Source organism: Cibotium barometz, chromosome 11 (genome assembly GCF_041138505.1).
Source record: "Cibotium barometz isolate CiBa-2024 chromosome 11, ASM4113850v1, whole genome shotgun sequence".
Lineage (NCBI taxonomy): Eukaryota > Viridiplantae > Streptophyta > Polypodiopsida > Cyatheales > Cibotiaceae > Cibotium > Cibotium barometz.
This window is the reverse complement of record NC_141056.1, coordinates 27,713,888-27,734,529: the sequence shown is the minus strand read 5'-3', so window position 1 is coordinate 27,734,529 and position 20,642 is coordinate 27,713,888. Positions and strand designations below refer to the sequence as shown.

At 45.2% G+C, this 20,642-nt stretch overlaps 1 protein-coding gene across 2 annotated transcripts in view; it reads right to left on the bottom strand.

Moving 5' to 3' along the window:
- Nucleotides 1–16,646, bottom strand: part of LOC147633993 (uncharacterized) — a 19,465-nt gene extending 2,819 nt beyond the window's left edge. Inside the window, exons 1-6 of one of the 2 annotated variants that reach the window (XM_086805071.1) lie at nt 16,496–16,646; nt 4,121–4,202; nt 3,426–3,493; nt 3,058–3,155; nt 2,843–2,979; nt 812–2,579 (exon numbers count right to left, since the gene is read on the bottom strand). In XM_086805071.1, the coding sequence (XP_086661197.1) occupies nt 2,400–2,579; nt 2,843–2,979; nt 3,058–3,155; nt 3,426–3,493; nt 4,121–4,202; nt 16,496–16,506 (576 nt within the window). In that variant the 5' untranslated portion in view covers nt 16,507–16,646 and the 3' untranslated portion in view covers nt 812–2,399. Of the gene's footprint in view, nt 1–811; nt 2,580–2,842; nt 2,980–3,057; nt 3,156–3,425; nt 3,494–4,120; nt 4,203–16,495 lie in introns of those variants that run through there. The other variant, XM_086805072.1, reaches the window with a different exon arrangement.
- Nucleotides 16,647–20,642: the final 3,996 nt, after the last annotated feature.

The window sequence follows — 20,642 nt, the reverse complement described above, 5'->3', positions numbered from 1 at the left end:
ATGTAAAAAGAGTTTTGTATGAGTCTGTGTAAACTAGGTCTTAAATAAAGCAGTTCATGTGTGTGAAGAACTGCTAACTGAGTAAGGGTTCTTTCTACATGGGAACAGCCCCTTAAGGACTTCTGTAAGCAATGATGTGTAAAGGTGACACCTCAGTGGACACTTGGCACCTCATCTTGACATGTGGCATATGTGGTGATAGCCTATGGCCACACCTTGTAAGGGGGGTCTCTCCTATTTAAAGGACCATCATTATAATGTAAATATATACTTGCAAAGATGTAGCCTCTTGTGCATCCTGCTCTTTAGTTTAGGTTTACTTTCTTTATGCTTCTTGTACTTGCCTCCCGCCATGACCCAATCCTGAGTTAACACACACTTGGCTGCTCATTGGGCGCCTGGACCAAATACAATGAAATGGCTGAAAAGTCCCAAAATTGATTGAGACTCGGCCACGAAGACGCTCTTAAGCACCGTTGGAAGGTGTGCATGTGAGAGGTGCATAATTGGGATTTTGAAGGACTGAGCCAATGTTTGGGGTGGGAAATGTAAGGCGGACACCCAAAGGCATTAATTAAAGGAATATGGTGAAAGCCTCAAAGGGGTTTATACCTTAGAGAATTAAGTAGCCACATGGCAAGCATTGGGCAAGGGGGTGCATGGCTTGTCATACGAAAGTAGCAAGATGGAGGAAATGCCAATCGTGGGCTACAAGAAAGAGTCGTGCATGTAACGCAGGGGCACATGAAAGTGACAAAATTGAAACAAATCCACTTAATCAACAATCACAAATAATGAAAGAAAGTAGGAATCACAGAAAAGCGAAACGAGACCAGGGAACATGCCCCTCCCTCTTTGCAAGAATTTATTGAATCAAACCACGGGCACAAAGTGCCTGAATCTTTACAATAGATGAGAAGTGCGTTCCCAAATGAAGAGGGAGTGCTCCAATTTATAGGTTTGAGGCTAGTGTAAGGTGAAATTACAAGTGTAGGGACACTTGTCTCATTCTAGATGCCATGTGTCAAAATTAAGAGGTGATTCTTCCATATCGTTCTATACTAAAAATATCCCAACTCAAAAAGAATTTGTAAGCATATTCTACTAATGGTAGGTACTTTGGCTTTATAACAATAGCACTTTAGCATACCAAGATGGTGAGATTTGCTATCTCACTCTGTCCATCTATCTGGGGGTGATAAGAACAAGAAAAAGTTAGATTCGTACCCATGTTATCAAAGAGAGCCTTCCAAAAAAGACTGGTAGTTCTCAAATCTCTGTCTCCCACAATGGATTGTGGCAAACCATGATGCTTAAAGATTTGCCGGATGAGTTTTCTTCACTGGAATAAAATGGGCCCCGCTGAACTTCTCAATGATGGTCCATATTCCATCATTTCCATTGACTGATTTTGGCAAATCAAAAATGAAATCGATAGCAATGCTTTCCAAAGGCTGGTTGGGAATTGGCAGTGGCTACAGAAGTCCAGCTGGTTTCTATTAGCCATTCAGCCTCCGGGAAGTCCTGGTGTGAACACCTCTACCCATGGGCGCTTTTTACTCTGGCTAGACAAAGGTTTTTTCCCCATGGGAACACACCCTTGTGTGTTGGGCCTTGAGCCTTATAGGGTATTTAGTACATAGTACTTTGTACTTTCATTATCATCAAGTATATTTTTCCAGCACGTCTCACTCTCGCGTTCCTCTCTGAGCTTGGCTCTGTGTCTTTGTGCGTGTTCTCTTGCAGAGCTCCCTCACATCAGCCAACATTGGTATCAGAGCCCGCCAATAGCTGCCTGCCAACAGCTGCCCGCTGCCCACTATTCCCTGATCGCCTTGTTGCTGGTTGACGACGCCTTGTTGTTGCCGTGGTCACTTTGTTGCTGCTGAGTCAGATCTGGAGCAGCCACCTCTAGTCGCCACCAAAACACACCATCGACAAACCCCCAAATCAATTTTTGATTTGGGGATTTCCGCCAGCGTCGCCTCCACCGACTGAGCCGCCAATTCCGCCTGCCGGCACCACCGTTGCAGAGCCAAAATCTCAAACAATTTTTTTTTTCAAATTTTTATGCACAGTTGTGTTCCTCATCCTTTGCCGAGTCTCCCAAGCCGAAGCACACCTGAATTGGAGCCCGTTTAGGCTATCGAATCCCCTTCGCAAATTTTCAGCTTCTCCAAAAACCTTCTCCAAAAACCGAGCTGAATCAAGCCCTGGGTTAAATCCAACATTTCTCGTGCTCTCTCCAACTTGCATGTTGTCAAGACGACCGCAGGCTTGTCTGTTGCACAGGATTCAACCAAACAATGTATGGGATACCAATCAAGTGACCTAATTCGAGAGGAGCTGAAGTTCCCCATCCAAAATGTTCTCTTGGAGGGAATTCTCCATAAGGGTGGTCAGAGCAGCTTGCATGTAGTCCTTCGAAGGGAAAGAACCAGAGAAAAGCTGATAAATGCAGCTTTCTTCAAGTCACTCCAAAAAAAACCCCAATATATGTAGTCCTCCATTGGGGTGGTCAGAGCAGCTGCCATGGAGTCCTCCAAGAGGAAGACCCAGGGAAAATACAATAGAAGTCCCTGCCAAAAAAAGAGCCGGGAAGGGCTTGAGAAGAAAGGAAACCTAGGGGTGGGCTGAAAGAAAACAAGAAACAAAGAAGGGAAAGGGAGCTGGAACTGAGACTGGGCAAATGGATGAGAAAGAAAAGAGAAAAAAAAATGAGGAAAAGGGAAGGAAGGTGGGGTGCGCATGGTGTGGGCGGGTGGGTGCATGTACATGCAGGTGAGTGAGTGAGTGTCAGCGTGAGTGCGTGCGTTTAGAAAAAAACATCTAACACTCGTACCACGGGTGCTTCTGCTAGTACACTCTCATCCAAAGCACCTCCAGGAGACGTCAGACCAGGGCACATTATATTAGCTCCGGCAAGGACAAATTTGATTGCTCCTCTGTCAACTCTAAAGATCTTCATTATGGTTGGATCTACAAAAACCCAAAAGGTATTTATAAAGGTTTACTTAGGTTTGGAACTCGCTAATCTATATGTATAGAATTACTTACATTGGTGCAGAAGTCGCAATGTTGGCATATAGGGTCCATCACGGACATTGAAAAAAAGGGGTACATTGTTCACTATCACCAAGTTGAGGTGATTCTGACTGCCCAAAAGTATCAATAAACCTTGGTGCACCTCATGAAACCAACCATATATAAGGGGCATATGAAAAACAAAGCATCTAACACATGTTCAATGAGTTTCCTTGATTAGGGACTTAATACACAATCCCTTTTTCCAAAGAGCCAGAGGTTGGATTGGGGATCCACCCAGACTTAGACGAAACAAAGAGAATGAATAGTGCATGTGTGTAGAGCCCCTAAGACTTAGACACAGAGAAATGTATAGAGGTAGAAAGCATATGGGTCACTACCATTTGGCGACGATCAGAGGCGACTTCTTTGGGAGTAGCTCATCGAGTACAGGCTCCAAGTCTGGATACTGACATTACAAGACCCCAAGATAAGTCAATGCTCGTGAAAAGGTAACATTGCCTGCAAAGAGTATGTACCTTTGCTTCCTTAGCACTAAATATAAGAAAACGATCAGAAAATCTAGATACTGAAAAAATATACGAGGACACAATGATATATTTCAAATGTTAGGGAAGGTGTTACATAGTACATATCCTTTATAAAAATATTCCTTAAGATAAAGGATATTTAGAGAGCTAAGGCCAGTTACACCCGATCTCCACATCCATGGGATGGGCAATCTGCACGGGTGGCTTGGATGGGCCCCTGCAGATGGCGGGTGGACCTTCTGTGTAGCCAGTGTATGTCGATAGTTCAGGTGAACCATACATCAAATATATACCAAATGTGAAAGAAAGAAGCCTTGGGCAAGCCCAACGCTGAATTTACAAACCAATTGGTGCAACACCCAAAGGATATGAAGCCTATGGCTGTCAGAATAGCCCACATGGTACATAAAATTAAGCCTTCACATCGATTGAGCCTATATGCATCGTTTAGGCCACCTGAACTATTGGCTCCACCTTCAAGATTTCCCAAAAACCCCCATACACAACATCAAATGTAATTTACGAAAATATCCCATTGTGCATACCTCTTCTGCAATACTCTGGCGGATCTTCCGTTGCACAGATGCTTTCACTTGATTTTGGGATGATATTTCCTCCTGAGTGAACCTGCAAAGGCCTCATAATGTCAATTTGAAACCAAAACTTTCCTCTAAAGGACTAGAACACAAAATCATATGATGGATAAATCAATGAAACCACATGTCAGATAGAAGCCTGGAGGCCTTACTCGACGACGTCACAACACATCAACATTCTGGAATATGCTTGGAGAGCAAATCACTCAGTGGGTACAGTTTGACAGGGAACAGCAATTGGGATGTTGTTACATTTTGGAAAACAGGAAGCCTTGGCCCTTGGCAGCAGGGACCCATCAGGACAGCAGACCAACTGCCGTTTGGGGACGTCAGAGTCTTGGGAGGCAGCTACAACGGAGCTAGGCAAGGACCACAAGCAACGGACACATGCCGATGTTGACAGTCAGGTACAAAGGATCCTCACACATCAACAGCTGCAGAAGGTTAATGATGATGGTAACAGGCCCCTGCAGGAGATGTTGATTCTGCTTTTGAATGCAGGCCCAAATCTCCCCTTTGCCTATCCCATGACTGCGACATTCAAGGCTTCATACCACTCATTTTATGCCTGAGACAATCTTGTTTCAACTTTCAAAAGACAAAATCTTGTCCCTTTTCTTGGGAAGATAAACCTCAGATAAGCCTATGACAGGGTGGATTGGGGCTTTCTTGAGGGACTGCAGGATGGGTTTCCCCGCCACCTGGATCGGTGGTGTCCCCTCTATTTGGCCTCTCACAGCCAGGTCTTGATCCAGGACGCTCGGGGCAACAGATTCCCACTTTCTTGTTCAGTGTGCCAGGGATGTCCCCTTGCACCCTTCCTCCTCCTTTTTGTGGCAGACGTGATGAGCAGTTTTTTAGCCTCCCAGGAGACCGGACTATAGGGCCTCAGGCTAGCTATTAGGTCTTAGGAGCTACTCGATTCCGAGTTTGCAGATGACACACCAGCCCTACCTATCTGGAGAGGTGGAGAACTGTTTGCGGATGCAGTTGAGATCTTTTGCCGGGCATCCGGCACTCAGATCAACTGGCACAAGTTGTGGGGATTTTGGGTTAGCTCATCCCCTACCCCGGCTTGGCGCCTAGCTGAGTCTTTCCAGTGCATTTCGAAGGGTACCCCAGTGCATTATCTTGGCCGTCAGGCCAGGATTGACATCACCTCAGAGCAGCAGCCAGCCCCCCCCCCTCCTCCTGAGCATTTGGAAGAAGCTTCTATACTGGAACACGACTACGCTCTCTCTTGCTGGCAGAGTGGTGGTAGTGAACCAGGTCGTCCTCGCTACCATGGTACTGTAAGCAGTCATTTCCTGTCTGTATATTTACACTAAGGCCTCTGTTGTGGGTGTGTCCGCCCGATTTAGGTGTTTTCTCATTTTTCCCCACTCTCCATATTTTTTCCCTATTTTTACTAGGTGTGGGAGGCTGTCCTGTGGTTCTGGGATTGATCCAGGTGATGGCCGACTGCTCTTGCTGCTCCCTGTCTCTCTCTGTAGCTGGCCGATTGCACACGTGTGCTGGCCGACTGACAGGAGCTGGCCGAGTGGGATTTCTGCAGGTCGGGTGTCTTTTTGATGTTATCGACTGTCCTTGCTACTGGCCGACTGGATCACAGGAGCCCCCACACATCATGTATTCATTTCCGCGATTTTCTTGTGTATATATAGCAGAGTTACACGCCTCTCTCTCTCCTTCTCTATTGCTGTGTTTTTCTGCAGTGCTCTTGCTCTTGAGTTTTCAGATTTTGTCTTCATCTCCGTTGCATATTCGGACATGGTATCAGAGCTCTAGGCTCTTGATAGATCTTGGGAACTGTGTGAGCAAGAGGAGGGCGGTTTTGTTGCTGATTGGTGGACTGTTTTGGACCGTTCGGGAAGAGGAGAAGCAAGAGGAAGGTGGGCTGATTTGCTAGACAGCCACTTGCAGGTTTAAGTTCTTCTTTTTTCCCACCCACCCACCCTCTTCAGTTACACCCCCACAATGGCAGATTTACTTGAGATGGCTGAGAAGCATGTGAAGATCCCAACACTCCCCACGTTCCCAGTGGACCGTCAGTTGGACGGGAACAACTACGGCATATGGAAGGTAATGATGGAATCTGTTTTGGAGTCTTACGACCTTGTTGATTTCATTGTTGTTGGGGTTCCACGGTCGGAGTTAGAGGAAGGGGAGTTACTCTCGATTCGGAAGGAACGCGAGGCACAAGCACAGTTGTGGGATCGTGTCAATGCCAGGGTTTGTTCTTTCATTTTCCTCAACTGCACACTGCAGGTAATCAATCATATCAAGCATATGACGCTGGCCAGAGGTATATGGCAGCATTTGGCTTCTCTCTATAACAGGGTATCGCCCGTGAAGAGGATCTCCTTGGAAGTACAGATGCGGGTGATGAATTCTACAAAGTCGTCGACGATGCGGGAGCACATCAACAAGCTGCAGACTCTTCAGCAGGAAGTTCTCCATGCTGGGAAGGAGATATCATCGGAGGATATAGCCATAACGTTGCTGTCACATTTGCCCTCTCAGTACTCAGCATTTTACTCTTCGTTGATTACCAGTGGCAAGCTCAGCACCATCACATGGGAGGAGCTTGTGCCCATGGTCTTGGACCAGGAGGAAAGATTCACGAACCCTCCATAGGACAGAGGTTCGGAGGCCTTAACTGGCCAACGGTTGAAAGGTTGTAACAAGAAGGGCAAAGGGAAGGCTTCATCGGAGAAGTCTTCTGAGAAGATGTTCGACTTAGACCGCGAGAAATTGAAGGCAGAGAGGACCTGTAATGATTGTGGCGATAAAGGCCACTATTGGAGGCAGTGTCCCAAGCGGAGCACCGAGAAGGGTGCCGAATCCTCAGCACCAACTGTGAAGACTCCAGCTTTTGTGCACCTGGAGGTGATGGACACCGATGTTTCATTTTCTTCGTGCAGGGAGTTGGTTGGAGGACTCTCCACTACAGATACTCGTGAGTGGATTCTAGACAGTGGTGCTTCTAGGCACATGACTCCTTCCCGTTCGGCTTTACAGGATCTTTGCAAGTATTCTAGTCACATCCTTACTGGGGATACATCCATTATCCCAGTTCATAGTGAGGGTAGGTTGGAGATAGTTCCCGATGGCAGAGGGGGGAAGCATTCCTCCCAGGTGTTGTATGTTCCGTCACTTGGTTTTCATCTGTTGTCAGTGCATCAGGTTTGCAAGACTGGCGTATGGGTGGAGTTTGATGAGCATTTTGTTGCTCTCCGGGACAAGGCAACAGGCCAGGTAGTTTGGGAAGGCGGAGTGGAGAATAGAGTTTACAAACTTTCAGTACTCACTCTCCCAGGTCCTCAGTTTTGGGATGAGTGGCAGTCTGGTCATGGCCACTTAAGTGTGGATACGTTGCAAGTGCAGGCTTTCCCGGACGCCAGATAATGGCAACAGTTGGCAGGAACTTTCCAGTACAGATGTTGGTAGTTCTTGTGTTTATCAGTCAGAGGAAACTTTACAAGTAACCTATGCTCTGATCATTGGGGACAAAGAAACTCCTGTAGTTGAGGAAGTTCTTTCCATGGGGACCTATTGGAAACCCAGGTAGGTGACAGTTGATTACTTGCAGAAGGAGGTGGATGTTGCACATTCTCCAGGCTTTGTGGTTTTGGATTCAGAGGGGGTGGTTTACAAGTTTTCGAAGGCCTTGACTGGTCTTCAGCACGTTTCCAGGACTTGGCATCCCACCGTAATAGGTGTTGATCCTTGTGAGCAGTATGATGCCTCCTTGACTCTCGGAAGCAGAATGGTTCATTGATCTGGTTGCTGAATACTAGATTGGACTGGAGCTTCCTGATGAGGCTGTTGAGCTCATGTTTGCAGAGGACTCTTTGGGAGGCAGGATTGCGTATCTTGTGGTTTCTGTAGTAGCGTGCGAAGGATCTTGGACTCTTTTACATAGGAGGGGGGTTGATGGATGGAGTCAGACTCCACGGTTGGAGTGACTTAGATTGGGGAGGAGAGCCAGACACGAGGACCTTGACATCAGGCTACAATTTTTCCCTCGGCTCAGGAGCAGTTTTATGGAGCAGTAAGAGGCAACCATCTATTGCCTTGTCGTCGACAGAGGCAGAGTACCGGGCTGCTTGTGGTGCTGCTTGCGGGGTGGTGAGGTTGCAGAGGTTACTTGGCAGGATTGGGTTTCCATTGGTGGAACCCACGGTCATCCAGAGGCATTTTGTTCGTGAAAAGATCGTTGCTGATGACATTTGAAACCGGCCTTCAGGAATCTGATGGACGGTGGAATAAACACTCGCACACAAAACACTTCATCACCCATGGAAACCTAGAAAAGGAAAACAAACAGGGAAGCTAGAGTGCTCCTGCAAATAGTACAAGACACCGATTGGCCCCAAAACGTAGTGGCGCCCCTTGCGGTATTTCTTTACTTGAACAAAATTTGAGTACAAAGTACAACTTGTCGATTCCTCTACCAATAGGATCCCTTATAGCTTTTCACCTAGGACTTTCAAATAAGAATTCTCGTTATTACAACAAAGCATTCCATAGAGAAGGCACACCTGTACGACACCTCCTTTGCTTGAAAAGGTCTTCTCCATCTCAACCATGGATCCCACGAACCCTTTCCCAAACAGCAGTAGGGCTGTACCAAACCATATGTCCTTCCTATAGTCACAGCCTGCATGTAACCTCGAGAAAACTATAACCTGTTCACATGAATTCCAGAGACATGTTTTCCACATGAAACCAAAGACCTGTATCTGATACACCATGACCTGTATCCATAAACCATAGGCATGTTTCCTCGATACCAAAGTCCTGTTTCTTCTCGAAAGACCAATGTCCTGTCTCCATGATAGATAAATCCACATATATGCACAATCCAATCACAGTGCCAAACACCCAAGGTTGTTTTCCATAGCACCAAGCGAGAGAAAAATAGAGAACTTGTAAGCAAATCCCTGAACACATATAAGTTAATCACGAAGAGAAATCACACCATCTCTCCCATGAACATCGTCCTGTGTATCCGTAGTTTGTTCTCTTGTTTCAAAGTCTCTCGTACTTCCATGGCACATAGAAGAGAAAAACACACCGGGCCCTTATGATGAAAGAGAGAGGGGTTATACAGTGGTTGGCGGCCTCTGTCCAGCAGCACCTCCCCCCTTGTTCCGCGCCTGAAATCTGCCCGATTGGCTGCCCGCATGACTGCCTGTTGCTGGCTGTAGCCCAGCCGCCTGGTGCCCCTTTTCTGGCTGCAGCCCATAGGCGCAGCCACCTGCCTGACTGTACCACATGTATGCAGCAGCCTGTAACCTCTGCCCAGCAGCCGCCTGCAGTCCTGTACGCAGCAGCACCCTGAAGCCATGTAAGCAGCAGCGCCTGTAGCCATATGCGCACAGCAGCGCTCACCACCTATAGACCATGCGCAGCAGGGACAGCCGCTTGTAGCCCAAGTGCTGCAGCACCCGACACTTGCTGTAGACCACATGGCGACCACCTCTGCCCAACGATGACCACCACCTAGCGATCTGCCCACTTCAGCTTGCCACCTTCGCTTTATAAAGATACGATGCGCTTTTCTCAAAAAACGCCAAAAGCAGATGGCAAAAATGCATGCCTCCAATAATAATATTATTTTTAAGTCATCAAAGGTTATTAAACCTTATAACTTTTAAAGTCCTTTTTGTCCCCTTCCACACTTGGGCTGGCCACACACACATATGGGTTTTCCTTTTCATATCCAACTGATGCTCATCCCGTGCTTGTGCCCGTGCTTGTTGTCTAGAGGGAAAAACACAGGGTCGTAATAACAACATCTTGCTAGAGTTCTGTTCGACGGAGGACAGTGAGGTGGACCTCTTCACGAAGTCTCTATCTCAGGCTATGCTATGGTGGCACTCCAGCTCACTGGCGTTGGTTCCATATCCAGGAGCTGAGAGGGGGTGTTAGCAATCATGTCCTGTTTGTATATTTACACCAGGGCCTCTATTGTGGGTGTGCCCGCCCGATTTAGGTGATTTCTCATTTTTCCCCACTCTCCATATTTTTTTTCCCTATTTTTACTAGGTGTGGGAGGCTGTCCTGTGGTTCTGGGATTGATCCAGGTGATGGCCGACTGCTCTTGCTGCTCCCCGTCTCTCTCTGTAGCTGGCCGACTGCACACGTGTGCTGGCCGACTGACAGGAGTTGGCCGACTGGGATTTCTGCAGGTCGGGTGTCTTTTTGATGCTGTCGGTTGTCCTTGCTACTGGCCGACTGGATCATAGGGGCCATATAATATGGCCCCTTGCCCCCACACATCATGTATTCAGTTTCCGGGATTTTCTTGTGTATATATAGCAGAGTTACACGCCTCTCTCTCTCCTTCTCTATTGCTGTGTTTTTCTGCAGTGCTCTTGCTCTTGAGTTTTCAGATTTTGTCTTCATCTCCATTGCATATTTTGACACACGTACATCACCTCCTGCTGGGCCTTTTTCGGGGCATGTATTGGACAGGTTCATGTATTGGAGAGTCATCATTCAGCCTCACCTCAGAGGCGGCCAATGCACTATTGATCCTTCTGTGCATAATGCAGAACAGAGCCTTTTTGGGCAAGCTGATCATCAAAGGACTCCTCCTAGGTGGCGAGCCTTGGAAGGACTTTCTCATGGCCCGTATCTCCACCCTTACTCCTGTTCTTGGCGGTCCCTGGCCCCCGAGCCCGAGATGGATCTTTACAAAGACCAGAACCCGAGGCTTGAGTCCAACATTCCAAGACCACTTTGCGGCCAGCCTTTTCCAAGCCTAGGACCACATCCGTTCTACTCTTCGCCAGTCTCCAGTCTTGGATGAGAAGAGACTCCGTCAGCCTATGGTATGGAACCCCTTGATTACCCTTCCTAGTGGCCACATGTTAGGCTCTCACCTGCACGTCCCTTGGGGGGCTTTGAAGGAGGGACTTGCACTGTCTCTTGGAGAGTGGCTCACCTTTAGACGGCTCCCACCCGAGGCCTAGGAGTGGAGCCTTGCTAGGATATGAGGCAGAGACATGCTTACCTTCCACAACGGCTCTTCCATTCCTTTGCACCAATCCTAGATCCGTCTCCCTCTAAGTGGGTAGGGGCTTTTACCAGACATGAAATTCCGATTATGGTCCATGGTGTTGATGGAGGCACCCTCATGACCTTCGCTATTGGACCATAGGGCACATTGAGCTGCTCCCCACCACCCCCCTTCACAGAGGTCCTTAGCAACTGGTGGCACGTTGACCCTCCCCGGGCCAAAGTGGCCAGAGAGAGGTTATGAAGATTATGGCTATGGGAGGGGGGCCGACCACTGATGAGACTGCAGTGGGATATAGGCGAGTGGCAATGGCATGATCCCTTTGCCCTAGAAGATTCTCCCGACATCCCCTTTTTTAGTATACAGTTCATCTTGGCCGCAAGTTTCAGATGCCAGAGGTTGATAGTATGCCAGTGGCGGCAATAGTTCATTGGCAAACCCAACCCTCACGTGTTTCCTTCGGGATTTTTAAAAACGACAGTGGGACAGTCTCTGACCATAGACGTTTACTCTTTTCCTTTGGCAAATAGCTCATAGGAGCTTAGCAGTGGCCGCCTGGCTAGCTGTTGGAGGTTGATTAACGCTCTGCGCTAGGTGCAGTCATCCTCAGGAGTCTCAACACCATTGCATTTGGGATTGTCCCAAGGCACAACAGATATGGCAGAGGATTCTCCACATCTTCACCATGGACTAGGCATCCGCCTACACAATTACCGAGGGGGCGATTGCCTGGGCCTCTGAGTTAGCACCACCCCTTGCATGTGAGGAGACCGTACAGGACCTCATCCTTCTCCTCTCTCACGAGTCATAGCAAGATCACGGCAGCCCCGTTTTCAGCAACCCCACAGGGGAGGAGTACCACATGCATTTGTTAGAGGTGGAAGCTCATTAGTAGCATTGCAACATGGCACATTTGGCGTGCTAGCTACAACGATGCCATAAAGGACACCACCACGCCACCCGTCTGGTGAGTCCATCCGATGGATATGGACACATACCATTCACACTCTTTGTGGCTAGTTGGAGAAGCTCTATGAGGCGGCTTCAAGCGTATGCGGAAACGTCGAGAGGCTTTTTTACGGATCTGGATCAGCAGTCCTTTCCTCACAGTTAGAGACAGTGAGGTCACTTGGTACTAAAGGCCACCTGTTTGGTTGTGGCCAATTGGAGAAGCTCTATGAGGCGGCTTCAAGCGTATGTGGGAACATCGAGAGGCTTTTTTACGGATCTGGATCAATAGTCCTTTCCTCACAGTTAGAGATAGTGAGGTCACTTGGTACTAAAGGCCACCTGTTTGGTTGTCCCCCTCCCTCCCTCCCCCATTGTATGAGAGAGCCTTCTTTTGAGAGAGGCCAGCCAGTGAGAAAGAACCTCTCTGTCCCCACTTGTTTTTCTTCTCTCCTATGATTGAGACTGCTGTTAGCATCACCTTGCTAACATGGGGGAACACACATGCTCCTACACACATAGCCATGGAGTACACATGTACACATGAGCATGGAGTAGGAGGCATGGATCAACAACAATATAAAAGATATAAGATAAACATACAAGCATAACATCATAGTGTATTCCATATCCATGTATCATATATTGTGTGTATAAGAATCATGTGTAAGAATCATGTCCATACAATAGTCATATCATGTCATGTCATGTCATATTATATCATATTATATCATGTCCAATTTGCATACAAGAGGAGCTTTATATAGCCATCCAACCATGTGACTCTTAGAATATCCATGTGACTCTTCGGCTACCCATGTGACTATTGGGCTCCCATAACCTTCACAAGATCCCAACTCCCCACTAGCCCTCTTGTAACCACTTCTTGATAGAACATCTTGTAATAACCAAATCCCACAACTCATTAGCCTAAGCTAATGCTACTAATGCTAGGGGGTGTTCACACCTAAGCTAATGCCAAAATGCTAGGGAGTGTTCACACCCGTCAACACCTCTCTTCCCCTTTGTTTAGTTGGGAGTGTACTATCTTCTATCAATGCCAAGTACATCATAAAAATTTGTGAAGAAGTGGATGCCAGAAGGTACAATGCAAGCCATTTTAAGTTATACAATATATCATGCGGAACCACAAAAACTGATGGTGGTAGACCAAGGAGATAGTGGGAAGATGATTTCCACCAATTTGATGAAGTTTCCACAAGTATATGCTTATGAAGAATCTCATCTATGGATACTCAAGTGTGCTACCATCTGTGTCGATGTAGCCACCTGCTTCTGCTCCATATGTCAGCTTTATCTCCAGAAGTCCACAAGGTGAGTCCTCCCTTGGGTCCTGAAATTACAACACCCAACAAGTAACTCCATTCTAGAAATCAATACATCATTTTCTTATGCTTTTAATATTTCCATTTTGGTTTTTGTTTGTTTCTTTTCCTTATAGGCAACTCGGTAGGGACCTCAGTGAACCTTTTATCCGGACCTCATGCCTTCTCACCGGGTCTTATGAGCGTCTCGGCAAGTATCTCACTGAGCTTTCCTCTCTGGCTTTCATGCCTCTTTATCCGGGACTTATAGGCGACTCAGTAGGGATCTTTAACTCGGCTTCCTCCGGTCCTCATGCCTTCTCACTGGGTCTTACAGGCGACTTGGTAGTATCCTTAGGGCAAGACTCTTCCTCTGGCCCTCAAGCCTCCTTTTTTTCAATATTAATATCGGTCGAGACCTCGCTGGGCTTCCTCTGGTTCTCATGCCTTCTCACTAGGTCTTCCAGGCGACTCGGTAGTATCCCATCTAAGCGTCTCCTCGACCATCAATTGAGACCTCGCTGGGCTTCCTCCAAACCTCATGACTTCTCATTGGGTCTTACAGGCGTCTTGATAGTATCCCAACTAAGCGTCTCCTCGACTCGGTCGGAACCTTGCTGGGCTTCTTCCAAACCTCATGCCTTCTCACTGGGTCTTACAGGCGTCTCAGTAGTATCCCAGATAAGCGTCTCCTCGACCCTCTCATGCTTCATTCTTTCAATATTATTATCATTTTTCAATTGACACCATATTTCAAGACAATACTTCAAGAATTGACCAATGACTTACCATTTAAGTTCATCAAGTCATCCATCCCTAGTTTCCCATGGAGGTGAAGGATGCATTCCATGTACTCCATGCAATAGGCATACATGAGCCAAATCATCAAAGCCAACATGTCATATGCCATATGTGTGTGCTTCTTTTTCTCCCCATTTAAAATTTAGTGTTTGATTTGATCCTGCAACTACTGCACCACACTAGCGCAAGACCAAGTGTGCTTCCAACAAGTAGAGCTTGGTGCAATACCAAGGTTCTTGTCGTTCACACACAAGGCTGCTTGATCTTAACTTTAGTGTTCATTTTATTAAAAAAAACCTCTTGCTTATGTGTATTTCCCGTGCACGGCAAGGCATTGTTCCAAGGTGCCCAAGGAATTCAGTAAGGTGAGTGAGATAGTAGATGCCAGCATAGTTCTCTTGGAATTATTACACCATAGATACAAAGCAAATGCTTTTGTAATGAGGAAAAAAAACTATGCCGAAAAGTAGTGATCAGCACATTCTACCAAAACCAGAATAAGAGCAAATTGTTTCGTAGTTTTCTAGCACCCTCTTGCATCACAAAGCCAGAGACTGATCTACCACTGTGATTAGAGAACCTACAGCCTTCCTTTACTGTATACCTTCAATAACGATCCACCACACATCAGCCTTACACACAAGTTTCAGTAAAGCATAGTACACTTCAGCATCCTAGACTCAAAACGAACAAGAACCCTTTCAGTCATACCCTTGCAGTTTTTCAAAATCAAGAAGACAAACATATTTCTTTTGAATAAGAGGTAGGATTTTGCTGTAATGCCTCCATAGCCGGATAGGTTTAAAGAACTGAATGTGAGAAAGAGGGCAGGCATTACAGCCTTGTCCTAGCTGCGAAGATGGATAGCTTGTAGAATTCCAGTTTGAGAGCCCACTTAGCTCATCACAAAAATCTCACTATTCTTATGTGTGGGATATGGATCTAAGCATTTGCATGGACAAGAAGTCATAAAACCTTCTAAGAGAAAACAAAAGCAATTAGACAGGCAAGATCGTCTTAACGCATTCACCAAAATCTTGATTCAGAGTTCTACACCCACTATTGGGCACTGATGACATTAGCAAGGATGTCGTAGTATCTAGTCCATACTATGCATAATGGAGTTGATAGTTATATAGTCTTGTGGGTTGACTACCATGAGTATATAACATGCACGTTCCTAAAGTGAATTTGGGCATGTTCCTAGATTCATCTAGGTATATATATTCACCAAAATAACAATGCAATCTCTGAGGATCAAGTAAGCAAGGCTTCCTTGCATGCAACATGAGTATTGATCCTTGGTGAAGAAACGACATTAGGTCTCTCATCGACTCCGCAAACTCAGTCAAACTACACTTGCTCATATCTAATCCATCTCTCAAACATTGCAAGTTGTTCCTCGAAGCTTTCTTCTCACCTACAGCTTACTCTACCCTAGTTGATAAAAAAACTGAGGCCCAGACTGAAGTGAGGATTCAAGGTGTGAACATGTAGAATAGGTGTGCATGCCTCAGTTTGTGCAGGTGATTCTGTCTCAGTTTCCGGTAGTCTTAGACTGTTATGCAAGCTTACAGATCTTTCTCCAACCATCCATCCAGATTGAATCACCTTTATCACCAGTCAAGTACTCTTCCCTAAGCTCTGATCAGCTCCACTATGTTTTACAGCAGGAAAAGGAGCGATTTTTGGCAAGAACAGTGAAATTTCCAAGGTAGAACCAGCACCACACCTAGACCTAAATCCATACCAAATGAAAGACCGCTTCAGAACCAAATCCAAGCCCTCTAGTTGTTGCAGTCTCACCAATTGCAATTGATCCTAATCCTCATCCAAGCAGAGCACACATCAGGAATGATTGCTCTCCCCACTATTCCAAGATAAGCAGCAGGGGATGCCAAATGCATTAGCCCCATACATTAGATGCTTGAGTGATGTAAATGCTAATAGTTGGGGTAAGAGTTAAGTAGGGGAATCAGGCCATGTTGTGAACCCTAATCTATAAAGGCACAAAAGAAGCTACGAGTATGAGTAACATAAATAATCGACCAAAAAAAACGACGGTATAGCTTGAATCTAACAGAATCTCGTTGAAAGCAAGGAATCTACTTCATTAGAAACACCCCTCCTCTTCTATACACCTGTCTCTCTCCACACACACACACACACACACACACACACACACACACACACGAGAATTTAGAGAGAAAGAACACATACTTCTTGAACATTTTGAACGAGCCCCACTTAGCTTCCTTCGCTCACGCTGCTGCCGATGCAGAAACGAACAAGCACAGTGCCCACTAAATGGGTTTAGTTGAAATCATTATGAAGCATAACCTTTAATTGGACGTTAGATAAAGTCTACCTTAGTTTTCATCTTGTATACTTACATTATTTATTTGCCCTAAATTTCATCTTTTATTGATCCTTTACTCTTTCTTCTTGTTCTTTTGGCAAAAGGGAGATTATATTATATTATAAAGTGGAAGAATGAGCCTACCACTATTCTAGATACTCTTTGAGGGCAAGAAGGCTCTCCAAAAGAACCTTTACATAACCACATACATTGTTGAGGTAACCCCCTATACATAACCAAGCCCCTCGATGGCTTATATATATCCCAAGCCCTGTACAATTTGAGCAATTTGTCTATAGTACCTCAGTGCCATGTTGATAATAGGACATTTCTAAATACTTTTTAGTTGCCCTCTTCTCAATGCATAAAAGGGCATAATCCCCTTCTTCGAAAACCATCTTCTTGTAAGAACATGGCACAACGGAAAACAATACAGCAAGAGAAAGTACACTAGACAATGCAATAGAGAGAATGGAGAGAAGTTTAAAATTCTGATTATACCAAACAAGAGATAACTACAATATGATGGTGTTGTCCACTCGTGCACTCTAGTGTAGAGCTTAGATGGCGATCTAGATAGACTCTGGATAGAAGGCGTACTGAGAGTATAGGGAATATATGCTCACAAGCATTGGATACCTTAGCTTGTGCCAACTATGTCCATTTATAGTGCTGCAGTGGATGTGTCTAAGACGTAGGCGGCTACGTTGCATTGACGCGGCTCACTTCCCGTGTATCCATAATGCATCCCAACCAACCATCGTCCACTAATGATGAAATTAGTATCCGAGGAATATTCTCTATACCTCTCATCATCTCCGAACATCAACGGTCACAACTACAACCCCTTCCAGCATCTAAGTTGGGGTTCCCACTAAAAATATGTGCATCCCATACATCAATGTGAGATACATGCTAAGAGGTGAGCATTAAACATATACTAACACCCCCCCTCAATGTCCAACCAAAGATGAACTAAGAGTTTCTTGGCCCAATACCAAGTCCATGAAGATGTTGAGTGAGCCAGTCCTTCTCAAGAGCTTTGGTGAAGATGTCGAGGCAATTCTACTTTGTAGAACAGTACTCCAGCTCCACAATCTCATCCTCGATCAACTCCCACACATAATGATATTGAATCTCAATGTGCTTCGTACGATCATGAAACACAAGGTTCTTTACAATGGCCATGCAACTTTGATTGTTGCATCGTAAGGTTGTAGTTGATCTGTCTGCTAGAATCCTTCTCAACCATACTGCCTCACAGTCAGGTAGCAAAACAAGCAGCCTTGTACTCTGCTTTAGTTAAAGAAAGTGCTACTATGGGGGCTGCTTCTTACTAATCCAAGAGAACACACTGGATCCAAGTGAGAAGCAATATCAAAAAATTGACTTTCTGGTGTCATAATCTCTAGCCCAATCGGAGTCACTATGTCCCACTAAGGAGTCACCAGACATGTATGTAATTCCATACTTAATGGTTCCTTTGATGTACTTAAGCACACACGTTGCTACATTCCAATGACTTTCCCTTGGTTTATTGGAGAACTTGCTCAACACACCAGTTGTATAGAAAATGTCTCGTCTAGTATTACACAAGAAAATCAAACCCCCCAACAAGCTTCCTATACATCTTGATGTTAACCAAAGGTGAAGTGTCCTCAGAAGAAAGCCTAGAATTTACCCCCTTGATGTTAACCAAAGGTGAAGTGTCCTCAGAAGAAAGTCTAGAGTTTACCTTGAGTTCAACCAAAGGTGAAGTGTCCTCAAAAGAAAGCCTAGAGTTTACCTCCATCAATGTACTTATTAGCTTGCAGTCTGTCATACCAAATGCGTTTAAGATCTCTGTTGCATACTTTTGCTAAGAAATGAAGCTCTTGTCAGACCTCGATCCCTAAAGAATAATGGAAGAGCTTCAAGTATGTCATCTCAAACTCAGAGCCAAGCCTTTCTCGTGTTTGCTAAATTAAGTCTTCATGGTTGCCTATGATAATAATAAGGTCGTCCACATAGAGAACAACTATCACATATTTGCCATCCTTTCTGAGTACATAATACAAGTTAGCATCAGATGCACTTCTATAAAGATGAATATTTTTGAAAAAAGTATCTATTTGTTGGTACCATGCCCTTGGGGCTTGTTTCAAGCCGTATAAAGACTTCTTCAACCTGCAAACCTTATTTTCAGATCTGAGCAGCTCAAATCTTGGCGGCCAAGTGACATACACCTCCTTCTTGAGATGTCCATTGAGAAAAGTTGATTTAAAAAACTGGCCACTTCTTATTAGTAGCCAAGGCAAGTACTACAAATAGTGTTTAAAACTGGCCACTTCTTATTAGTAGCCAAGGCAAGTACTGTGTGAATAGTGTTTATTTAAGCTTTTGGAACAAAGGTTTCACTGACATCAAAACCTTCCATCTATGAAAAACCTTGTGCAATTAGCTTAGCTTTGTATTTCTCCAATGAACCATTGGATTTATACTTACCTTTCCACACCCACTTGCTGCCAATTACCTTTCATTTTGGTGATCAATCAACCAACTCCCAAGTGTTGTTTTTGATGATGTTGTCATAGTCTAACTGCATCATCGCCTTCCACTTTGGATCTGCCAAAGCTTCTTCTACATTTGTGGACTCCTTCACTAAATCCATTATCTCAGCCCATCAAGGCCATATTGACAATGTGTTCAGAAGACCTTCTTTGCTCCTCTATTCTCTTTGATCTATGTAAGCCATCTGCTGAAGTTTTTGCAACACCAGGTGGGGGGTTGCAATCATCAAAGAGCTGCCTTACCCACATAGGAAGTGGATGTCCTTTAGCTCTGCAGGGGTAGGCTGGTGTGATTTCTGAGAGTCTTCATCATTTGAAAACTCCTCCTCCTTCAGTTTTTCGGTGCTTGGGCTAGGCACATGGTGGATTATTTCTCTGTTTGATGATAAAGTGGACGGATCGCTGTCCTCCACTGAATGTGGATGCTCTACAAACACCACATCTTGGCTAACCATTATCTTCTTAGCCTCTGGATCAACTTGCCTCTGTACTGTATCCAAGGAAGATACATTTATTACTCTTAGCACAAATCTTAGTTCTATTTGCATTTGATATATGCATGTAACATTCACAACCGAATGTTCGAAAATAAGAACATGAAGGCTTCTTACCCGAATAGGCCTCATATGGTGTGATTCCTTTGAGCACCTTTGTGCAGGATCTATTGAGAATGTAAACTGTAGTGTTGATTGATTCAGCCCAAAAAGAGTCTAGTAACCCTTTCCCTTTCATCGTACTCCTTGCCATTTCCACGACTGTGCGTTGTGGTGTTACACAACTCCATTTTGTTGAGGCGTATGTGCAGCATTGTGCTGGCGCTTGATGCCATGCTCCTTGTAGTATTCATTGAATTCATCCAAAGTGAATTCTCCTCCTCGATCTATCAGGAACTTCTTTACCTTATGTCTCGGGCCTTCTGTCATGTCTCATTCTCCACAAATTTATGCCACTGTTTAAACCTGCCAAAAGCTTCAGCCTTATCATGGAGGAAATAAACCCACATCTTCCTATTGTAATCGTCGAATAACAACATAAAATAAGAAGACTCCCTCAATGCAGCAGTAGACATCTTACCACCCACAAAGATAAGCATGTACTAGCTCTAGCGGAGACTTCGCTCGATTGCTGGTCTCTTGCGGAAATGCCTTCTATTGTTGCTTGCCCATCATACAAGCTTCATATGGTTCCTACAATTCTGCAAATGCAGGTAAATTTTCTGCCATCCCCATTTTCTACATCTCCTTTAGCATAACAAATCTGATGTGACCAAATCACTCATGCCAAAGTTTGCTTGTGTCTTACAGCTGCTCTGTAAAAGCACTCAGCTCGTACAGATTGTTATTCCTCATATCTTTGCTAATTGTCTTCCTATCAGCATCAAAAATCTCTGCTCCTATTTTCTCAAAGCGTACTTCAAGGCCATGATCTGTTATTGAAGCAACTGAGAGCAGGTTTTTCT